Here is an 11,041-nt window from a genome sequence, read left to right as displayed (position 1 = left end):
CGAATCTGGGACCAAATAATGTTGCTACGTGAGGAGCCTCAGTGTGAAACTCATTATTTTTGGCGCAGGTGAAAGAGAGACAAGAACACAGACAGTGTCAGTCCCAGAGATCTCAGTCTTACAGTCAAGAGAAAGTAGGAAGTGAGAGTGTTTCTCTTCACTCATGAATCTCACCGACCACTGATCTGATGACCGGCGTGGCCAATGCGGTGACGTGGAAAGGAGGAGAGACTTTGGGCCAATCAGCGGCGGCCGTGGGGCTCCTCGCCTGCTCGCTGTGTTTACCATGGGGAAGGTGAGCAGCACCACAGGTCGCTGTCATCACAGGAGTTTCCTCGGCTGAGTGTGGACTCTGCTCGGCCTGAGGTCCGCTGGAAGAGCCGGCCCCTGAAGTCAAGTGAGTAACATGGAGCTTTTATCACCGGGCGAACCGCGGCTCCGTCCGGGGCTCAACACGCACGTCAACAGGCTATTTTTTTCAATTAGCTCGCTAGCGGTCCTGAGTGACGGGGTCCCAGCATTTGACGCGACAGTGATGATAGAGGTTCGTCGTTAGCTGTCGTGTTAGCTCCTTCTGAATCTCCTCATCCCACTGACTCCTGGGGTTAGCTCCACCGCAGCTAGCTCAGCTGTTAGCTGTGTGTCTGTGTCAGGTGAGGCTGATTTGATTCTCATTTGGTTGCTCTGTCACTCAGTCAAATCCTGAGCGTTTCCCATTTACCTGAGGGGGTTTGAACACTGATTTGTTAAGTTTCCCTCAGGGCTCTGTGACGTGACCCATTATTATTACAATAGGAATCTTCACATCGGTCAATAACAATATTTATTGTGATGTACAGTATGTCCCGTTATTATTAGATTTGTCGCTCCTGATTGAAAGTTGTGGTTTTACACTCTTCATGGTCAGAGAATGACAAATACTTGATAAGCAGCACATCCTTTTACATATCTGAGGTTGATCACTTATATGTTAAACACCCTCACTTAATACATTAGAATACTGGACTGTTAAAGATTCAAGACCTGTCTTGTCATTGTGCAAGTACAGCGAAATTACGAAACTGTACTTCTCAAATCAAATTGTGCCTGTGATTATGATTTATACAGTAAATATACAAATATATTCCTGTTGCTGTCATTTATGTTGAGATGATTTTTTGTATTGTTCAGCCATTGTTGAGACATAAAGCTTGTTGAGACATTAAAGCTTTGTTTTTATCTTTATTTTGGTGGTTACGACTGTTTATTTCTTCATCTTGAATTCAATCCGCTTCTTCAGGATGGAGAGTGGCAATGACGGCGTCCTCCGGTCCCGCCTGCGACCCATCCCCTCGACGCCCCCCCTCTCTGACTTGGCCAGCTCTTTGGACGGGGAGTGTAGTCCTGAAGACCACCGGCCAGGGAACGGAGAGACCCTCACCACAAAAAATGGTGAGAAGCCCTCCCTTCTCAGTAAGAAGACAGTGACCTGCGTATAAAAAGGGAAATGTAAGATGAACTGTGCGTGTTGACTCAGTCCTGTCCTCCCTTTTTCTAAATATCAGTAAATTCCCCTGGACTTGTCACTTACTGAAACCTTGTCATGTGATGATATCTTCATCTTAGGCGATGTTTTTGACCTATGGTACATTTAGTTTGGTTCACCAGGGTAGAGAGTGACTGAGGCTGCTTGCTGCTGAACTCCTGCTCACTACTACGCAGTTGAGAAGCTATGAACTCATCAAAACCCTTATTGATGTATCTAGGTTCAGAATTTGGAAATATGCTAATAAAGTATAATTCATTGTCCTCCTGCCTCTGTTACAGAGTGGAGTCGTGTTCTCTCTGGATCGATGAAGTGTTACTGTCGCTTATTGTTGTTTTTGTGACCGATATCAGTAACCGAGCAAACTTGTTTGACAACAGATGTCTATCAAAACGGATGAGCTGCAATAACTTTAATCATAAGCATTAAAACTCAGCCATATAGAGAATAGAGTGCACTTTGTACAGAATGAATCTGGTGTGTCTCCATTTGGAAATTGCAAAATTGGATCTAAGGTTAGTGGACTTCTGCTATTTTCAAAGGTTTCACTTAGACAATATGATGACTAAACCCTACAGACTATAACATCTACTATTAAAGTCTACTAGCAATAAAACAGAGAGATTGCATTTTGTGTGACATCTCCTGAAATTGCCACCTGTATATTCTCTCATGGAAATTTAATAACATATTTGAATTGGCTTGAATCGATGTTTACATTTACCAGTTCAAAGTCCTGCTGGGACGAGGTGACCTGGCAACTCTGTTTTCGGTGTGCCTTTTGTGTAGAGCTCTATTTTTGATAATGGGAGGGGACAAAGCAGCATGGTGACAGTTATCATTTTGTGTTCTGTGGTATCACCAGCGGTTGCACCACCAAGCAGGGTGTAGGGCAGTGCGTCACAGAAGGACAGAGCAGGCAAATAGGCTTTTAAACAAAGGATCCGGTTTATTTAGTTAACAAATAAAAGTCTTCCAGGAAACAAAACATATGGGTTCATCAAAAGGAAAACTTAGGCTCCATAAACTTCCTCCTCAGGTGGATCCTTCCCAACTTAGTTTCTGCCACGTCTCATGCAGGCCGCTTCTGGTGTGTCTCCAGTCCTTAGTGCTCTCGCTCTCCCACACCTGAGCTCCAGCTTTAATGAGAGGGCTGAGGCATTGGCACCTCCCGAGTGGTGCATTCTGGGAGATGTAGTGCTCCAGGGAGCCATTTTGTCACGTGGTAGCCACTCCAGTAGAGGCATATACTTCCCCTCTACCAACCGCCCTCCTGTGATGCCACAGTTCTCTTTTTTGATTTCAGGGGAAATTGAAGTGGAACGGGTGATCAGCAAAAAGCTACAACTGAAAAGAAAAGCAGAGGTTGGTAAATCTATAATCCAGAATAAAAAAGCTGAGTTTGCATTTGGGCTAATCAAACATGGTATCACAACATTATTATTCTATGTAATTCAAGCAGTCTGTGACGCCTACTGTAGGTTTATGATTTATTTTTAAACTGTCATAATGAAAACAGAACTGCATTTGGCTTATAGAACTCTGGCTTGGTGTTGACGCATGACAAATTCATACTTCATTCAATAGCTCTACAAATATACTCTTAATATTAAGGGTTTATACGGGAGTTGTGAAAATATTTATTGTTGAAATGATATTGATATTCAAAAGGACTTGTGTTTACTGCATCAATGTTTTGCAGTGGATTACACAATACCTGTACTTTCTTTAGCAGTTTTGGGGGGGGGGGAGCTGTGACAGTGTAATTAAAACAGTGTAACTTCACAATGTAAAGCCAAGTTTGTATATTCAAGAATCAAATCATTGCTGCCACCCAAATGCTGTGAATGGAAAAAAAAATCTCTTCTCTTTGTTGTGCAGTTCCTCAAGAGTGCCCTGATGCGTCAGTTTGACAGTCAGGTCAATGACTTAATGGACAGTCTCATTGAAGAGTCAGCCAGTCTGGAGCCTGCACCTGTGCCTGCGGCCTTCTCATCGCCAATGTTCGACAAGGAGCGTAACAAACTCGGGTATTAACCTACACCTTCTCTATCAATTCTAACGTTGCTTTAGGTTGCTTCCAATAGGGTGTTGCAGCCCAAACTGTCCCCTTGTCTCTCATCAACATACACTTGCTCTTCCTCCTACGAAAACAATGAAGTGGCTTGTACCTGAATTCACTCTGTTTTCTTTCAGGCATTTCCGGCCTCCTCATGGCCAGGGGAAAGAGTTTGTGGATCGCAGGTCGCTCCTAGAGTAAGCTGAAACTAACTGGATGTAAAAGGCATACAAATATTTTTTAAACAATACAGAGGTACATTTACATATGTCTTTGTTACAGTGAACAGTTTTAGCAGAACTTAAAGAGTGCGTGTCAATTGTCTTTTGTTTGTTCTCCTGTAGTGAGCTGTTTGAGGTGAACCACATCAGGACCATCTACCACATGTTTATTGCCCTGCTCATTCTCTTTATCCTCAGTACTCTTGTGGTGGATTTCCTTGATGAAGGAAGGTAATATAAGACTGCTACATATACTTTTTTTTATTTCCTAAAATTTATATAACTTTTGAACTTGCTAAGATTTCAACTCAACCAGTGGAGGCAGATGGCCCGCCCACCCTGAGTGTAGTTCTGTTGGAGGTTTATTCCTCTAAAAGGAAGTGTTCCTTCTCCACTGTCATCAAGTGCTTGCTCATTGTGGGAGCTGTTGAATTTCAATGTATAATTTTGACAATTGCAAAATAATATTGTCTCAGCCTAACTGTGTAAAACGTATTGATATAATGTATGGTAAATAATGTGATATGGTGCAACACAAATATAACTGAATTTAGATCATCTGTCATGAACCATAAAGTTTCTCATTTCTACGTTTTCTGCTCTGTCTCAGACTTGTATTGGACTTTGACCTGCTGGTCTATGCGTTTGGACAGTTCCCTCTGGTGGTGTGCACGTGGATCTGCATGTTCCTGTCTGTGTTGGTGGTTCCCTTCACCCTGTTCCACCTTTGGTCACAGAGCCAGTCGGGGTCTAGCCCCAGGTTGTACACTTTGCTGTTTGGCTCTGTATTCCTGCTCTACCAAGCTCTGGGTCTGGGATTCCTCCCCACATATGTGGTGGTGATCAACAGTATGCCACCGGCCTCCTGCTTCATCATCATCCTGGAACAGGTACATGACCAGTATGACTGCCTGTAGCTTGATCGGTGTGTCAGGACTGGACTGTTGTATTATACCATATTACTTGGCTTATGTCATTACCTTCAAATGAATTATATAAATTCACCCTTCCCTGTTAAATCAAATATGTGGTCAATTATTTTCATTTAATCATTTTTTATTATTTGTGTAATTCCAGGTGCGTCTGAATATGAAAGTATACTCCTTCATCAGGGAGAATGTACCAAGAGTTCTGGCCTGGAATAAAGACAAAACCAGTACGTAAAGTTCCCACAACTAAAGGTTTTTAATTTCTTCTTTCTCTCCTGTGTATTCATGTACAGCTCATACAATTCATAAAGTTTGTTTCTGTGTCCCCTTTTTCTTATGATCTTATGTTGACACACAGTTTCTCTTGTCATCTACAGCTCCCAGCCCAGTGGGCCCTGAGGTTTTACAGTATATCTACTTCCTGTTTGCACCCACACTCATCTACAGAGACAAGTACCCCAGGTAAACAGACTCTTTATCTGACAGATTGCGTTTTAAATGTTCTCTTGAGAACTGTTCAAACCTTGTTTTTAACGTAATGCAGGAACCCAGGGATCAGATGGGGCTACGTGGCCACAAAGTTACTTCAGGTACAAACTTCTTTTACATTTCACTGCTGACTTTGCTCAAAATTTCAAGCAAACAGAATTGGCTCATTTTCTTTTTGATTCCAACCGTTCCTACCCCACAGGTACTTGGCAGCCTGTTTTACGCCTATTACGTATTTGTGCGGCTGTGCATCCCTCAGTTTCGCAGCATCAGTCTACAGCTGTTTGACCTGAAAGCCATGGTCCTCTGTGTCTTCAACTCCATCCTCCCAGGTAAATCAGCCACTGATTTGTGGATCCTTGCAGTAACTATTTTTGCTGTAACAATATGATATAATTTGTGAATCTTCTGTTTCCTTCTTCACAGGAGTGTTGGTTCTCTTCCTGGGATTCTTTGCCTTCCTCCACTGTTGGCTCAACGCATTTGCTGAGATGCTTTGTTTTGCTGATAGGATGTTTTACAAGGTGCATTTTTTCTTCTGCAAAATTTAGATTGATGTTTAAACTTTATACATTTTTAATAATGTTGCACTTAATATTTGACTCAATTCAATTTGATTCATAATAGGATTGGTGGAATTCAACCTCTTTTGCCAATTACTATCGCACCTGGAATGTTGTGGTCCATGACTGGCTGTACTTCTATGTGTACAGGGACTTCCTGTGGGTATGTGTTAATCATTTTTTTTCTATCTTTACCGCAGCAGTATGCAAATGTCTTTATCTTTATTGTATTTTTTTTTAATCGGTTTTCATACCTCAGTGACCTTTGGTGACAGGCTTTATATTTTGATGGTTATCTTACAAATTAAAGCCCTAATTATGACACAATCTAACACAAATGTCGAATTAGATTAAAATTATGAAGTGATTGTATTTAATATCCAAGAGGACAAAGGTTAACTTCATTGTTGCATCACAATGATATGCAAAACATGTTTCCCAGCCATTATTAAACGCTGTATCTCAGGAGCAGAAGGGGGAATTAGTGACCATATTACCTGCAAATTGACTGATTGGTGCATGGAGGCCTATGTTAATGTAGTCTAATTAACACAATGCTGATTAAAAAAAATGCATGGATTAAATTAAAGCTGTTTGCCAGTGATGTTTTGACTTGACTTGTCTGCTGTTGTCATTCCAGATGTCTCGGAAGCGTTTCAGAGCAGCCGCCATGCTGATTGTGTTTACAGTGTCTGCGGTGGTCCACGAGTACATTCTTGCAATCTGCTTTGGCTTTTTCTATCCCGTGCTCTTCTGCCTTTTTATGTGCTTTGGAAGTAAGAACAAAAAGCCACTACACACCTCAATGTTATCACACATATTTTTGAGGAGCCTTAAAGACATGTGACCCAAAGTAGTTCTCCTTACGCTTCATTTAACCCCAAAATTGCTTGTAGGCTGTATCTAATAATATAATTTTCCTGTATTATCATGACACTCACATCATTTATCTGTTCATTATGCTGCCGCCCTCATCTCCTTTCTTCATCTTCTCACAGTGATGTTCAACTTCATTCTGCACGACCAAAGGAAAGGTCCCATCTGGAACATAATCATGTGGACATCCCTCTTCTTGGGTCAGGGTGTCATCATCTGTCTATACTCCCATGAGTGGTATGCCCAGCTCTACTGCCCCCTGAAAGAGGTAACAACTTCAGCATTAAACTTGTTCTGACCAAACAGTCGATATGTTATCATGATGTTATTTTTCTTTATGGATACAGTTGAATTCATCTGAAAGTTTTAGTTTATCTATCTTGGGCGTCAATGTGACTTCAGCTTTTTATGTTGGTGTTGCAGCCTTCGTTCCTTGAGTTACTGAAGCCTCGCTCCTGGAGCTGTCAGAGAGGCTCGATGGTGGAATCTGACCGACTGTGACCTGTGTTTGAACTACTGCAGAGGACTATCGCTGATCTGTATATATTTTACCAGCCTTCCGGTTTCTTTCATAAAATATTGTTTTGTTTTATTGCACTAAGGTCACAACTGAGTCTGTGAATGGTTGCAGGGAAGAGGACCAATAAGTATCTGCCAAAATGTTCTTTACTCCAGCAGCTAAGTTACACTGATGCCTTAGTCTGTTTTATGTCTTTCAAAGGCAACCCCAAAAAACAATTACAAGTTCACATAGAACCTCATGTGAACTCTTATTTTAAGGTACTATTGATTTTTCTCATGTTTTTCCTTGATCAACTGTGAAACACTGTGCCAATGGAAACAGTGATTGACACATTGACACAATGACATAACAGCTGGAAACAAACATTACACGGCACAAACGCTGTTTACATATGCAATGATGAAAGCAAAGTGCATTCAGTATGCTGTTTGGAAAAATATTTATTATTATTTATGTTCACTGCCCATACGATTTTTGTATTCTTTAACACTGGTTTGAAGAAGAAACTGTTTAAAAATATGACCGTTGTAATGTGTGGACTTAAGGTACTCTGTGACTGCTGAATGTTTTCCTTATTACTGAATCCACCTGGTTTGAATATGCACCTACTGTCAGGGTCCCCCTGAACCTAAATGAAGATGTATTTTGTTAATGTCCGATGATATGTGAATTATGTACAGTAATTCCAACTGCAAGTGGATATCACCACAGAATGCCTCCCATTGTAAATCTGGTGCAGCTGGCTGCTAGAATATTACAACACTGGGATACTGATGATATAAAGGGCTCCAGTTTGCTTTGTCAAATACTTAGTACATTAAATAAGACAAGTATGTGTTTTCAAGGACAGTAATTTTCATGTCAAACTAATAAGGATTTGTTTCTGCTCAGTGTGCTTTTTGTTCTTTCCTAAATAGTTTATATACATGTGCATTATTTGAAGGAAACCAACCATTGCACAGTTGATATTGCAAATTTTTACATATTTCAATGTATTTATTCTTGTGAATAATGAGACGCACAATGCAAAGTAAAACCATCTAGGAAACTAAGCACTTCTAAACACGCTATGGCCACAAGGTGGCACTGTATTAAAAGCTTTTATTTGTGACGTTTCCTCGGCTCATTCTGCAAGAGAAACTTCCATTTAGTTCTTTATAAAGTTAATTATTAACAAACAACACGAATACCAGCAACTTATTTATATCATGTACTTATAATAGTTGAGATATTGGAATGTCCTGTGGTACTTAGTGCTGAGTTTGAATTTTGAATCTTTCTTTATGGTTTGAAGATTTTATTCATACGGTTATTATTGTTAATTAGTAGTGAAAGACGCCAAGATGCTGTTTATCTGTGAGCTTACTGTCATATTCGTGTTGATTGGGATCGTTCTTTTTATTCTGGCCTTGACTATCTTATTGTGTCAGGTGACAATTTTATGAATCAGTATGTTCTATTTTTGGATGTCAGTCATATGGCCTAAAAACACATCAAAGTATGAGAACTATGAAGAATAAAAACAAATTACGAACTTTATGTTCATTTCGCCTCCTCCTCTTTGACGAATGTGTTGGATTTAGTGTGAAAGGGCACCAGTAACAAAGTGTTGAAATTGAGATGCTCAAACTCAGAAAACATGAACTGTTGAGCCCCTCAGCTGTTATATATATATATGTATATATGTATACTGTGAACCAAGATCTGTTAAATCTTTATAAAATATACGAATCACAATGATTTTATTCTCTAGCAATAGCTTGCTCATAATCTATATGGACAGACGTTCGCCCATATGAGTATCAGTTCATTTTACCATTTGCAGAGAGGGGTCTGTTTTTAATCAGGTATGTCATGCTTTCCTGTGAAAGTATATAATGGAAACACATGTATATAGGCCATGTCATCTTAGATATAGTTGTTCAGAATATAGTAGTTATTGTATCATCACAATCATGACAATCACAATACAGGGTTTGCTTGACATTAGTTGGTGGTGATGTTCATTTCTCCAGAACTCAGGCAGCCCACCACGGGACCGATGCTCGGGCTTGTTGGGACCGGGTTGGGAGCAGGTTAGGAGCGGGTTGGGACTGGGTTGGGACCGGGTCAGAGTCGGTGCAGGAGGGCAGCAGCAGCGGCAGCAGGAGGAGGAGGATCACGGTGACAGGGGATCTGTGTGAACCCCCCGCCTTGTGCAACACATCTTCTGTTCTGCGGTAAAGATGGCGGCGTCAGAGGGGGCGCGCAGCTGCCGGACAACGGCAAAGCGATTCTGAAAAAGCTCCACATTTGACCGAATCCCTCGCCCCGGTTACCGTCGATTTATACTCGGATACCGTCCGGGTAGCCGGAGTGGGACCAATTGCTGTCACGGGCCTGGGCTGCGGTTTTATTGTTAAAGGCAGGGTGGGTGGGTTTCACTGATAGCTGCTAACGGTGGCTAACGGGCTAGCCGAGCGGGCTAGCCAACACGGGCTAGTCAACGCTAGCTAACGGTGAAGAACAGCAGGGAGGGGATTGAGGAAGACTATTCAGGCCAGGCCGCTGCAGCTCGGGGGGGAATGTGAGCCAGAGGTGCGGCAGGGGGGGTTCGCTCGCTTCGTCCCAAACGTCCGTACACCAGTCTACCAGGATGGGACAGCAGGTAGGCCGCGTCGGTGAGGGCACATCGACCGCACTCCAGCCGCCACAGCCCCACGCGTCCCAACCGCACCAAGGGAAGGGGATCCGGGGGAGCGGCGCCGGGAGGAGACCCCGGGAACCCGGCAGTAGCACCGGGACACCGCCGGGCAGGGCTGCTGCAGTCAACATGCCCGATCCGGGGATCAACATATTCACGCTGCATTCAGGTAAATGGAGAAACACGCTGTGAACAAGGGTGAAGATAGAGGAGTGAAGTTTGATGTGTTTGCTGCTGACTGGCGATTGCTAGCCGAGTCCATGCTAGTTTGACAACGACGCGTTAGCGGAAATAGCCATGCCAACGAACATTAGCTTTCCATCGCATCCATGTCTCCCTCTTTCTCTCTGAGTGTGGGTTTATTCCTCTGTTGTCTGTGTGCAGACATGGGGCCGTTTATTCAGAAGGGATTTCTCTCTTGATCACTATATCGTTATGTTGGAGCGTGTTCACCAAAGATCAAGAGGAGAGAGAGTTTTTTGGAGGAAGAGGAAGGGTCATGTGGTCCCGGTGTGTAGGATTCACTGCTCCAGGTCACCTGGTTAAGTTGCCCGTGTCTGTGCTTCACTTGGACTGGTAAAGAGTGATTCTTGCCTCCGGAGGTTTTGCAGCAATTCCACTCCATTAACTCGCTGTGGCAGCCACCACCGGCTCACATTACAATACCTAGTGGTTTTCACATGCTCGCTTACATCCCCTGTCTCATCATCTCCGCTGTTCCAACGCAGCCAAGCAGCACATTGCACCGTTTGATCCCGTGGGAAACCTGTGTGAATTATTTAACTCGACCCTCATCGTGTGATCAGAGTTTAAAGCTACATGCGTGTGATCATAATTTAACATCCCAGCATCTCACACGATCAGTGAGTTCATGCGCTGCGGGCATAATGTGGCTTGTGTGAAACATTGACACAGAGAAGAGAGCTGGTAGCAGTCACCCCTGCAGCCACCATGTTCCTGCCTCAGAGCCATAGCTGTGCATTGGTATTGTTATCTGTGAGTCATAGAGAACAATGCAGATCTACACTAACTCTCTCCTTTTGAGCTATTGAGAAACAGCCCAGCGGTAACTCCTCCGTGCCCTAAATGGCCTTCCTCCTCCCTCCCAGCCTTCTCCCCTCAGGCGCCTTCTCACAGAGGCGGATCTGAGCTTTAATAAGTAATGAAGATGAC

General features: G+C 42.8%; 1 protein-coding gene across 2 annotated transcripts; it reads left to right on the top strand.

Moving 5' to 3' along the window:
* The first annotated feature begins 260 nt into the window (after positions 1-260).
* On the top strand, positions 261-8,724 carry soat1 (sterol O-acyltransferase 1). Of its 2 annotated transcripts, XM_053431155.1 has the most exons (16): positions 261-397; positions 1,280-1,431; positions 2,832-2,890; positions 3,407-3,555; positions 3,722-3,781; positions 3,929-4,036; positions 4,416-4,695; positions 4,883-4,961; positions 5,112-5,196; positions 5,279-5,324; positions 5,426-5,555; positions 5,650-5,747; positions 5,851-5,949; positions 6,427-6,562; positions 6,785-6,930; positions 7,086-8,724. In XM_053431155.1, the coding sequence occupies exons 2-16, from the start codon at positions 1,281-1,283 to the stop codon at positions 7,161-7,163; spliced, it is 1,704 nt and encodes a 567-aa protein (XP_053287130.1). In that variant the 5' UTR covers positions 261-397; position 1,280; the 3' UTR covers positions 7,164-8,724. The 2 variants fall into 2 exon arrangements, with proteins under 2 accessions (XP_053287130.1, XP_053287131.1); XM_053431156.1 differs by lacking the exon at positions 261-397 and having other exon boundaries at positions 1,288-1,488.
* Positions 8,725-11,041: the final 2,317 nt, after the last annotated feature.

This window comes from Pleuronectes platessa, chromosome 9 (genome assembly GCF_947347685.1).
Source record: "Pleuronectes platessa chromosome 9, fPlePla1.1, whole genome shotgun sequence".
Classification (NCBI taxonomy): Eukaryota; Metazoa; Chordata; class Actinopteri; order Pleuronectiformes; family Pleuronectidae; genus Pleuronectes; species Pleuronectes platessa.
This window is presented reverse-complemented; position numbering and strand designations above follow the sequence as displayed.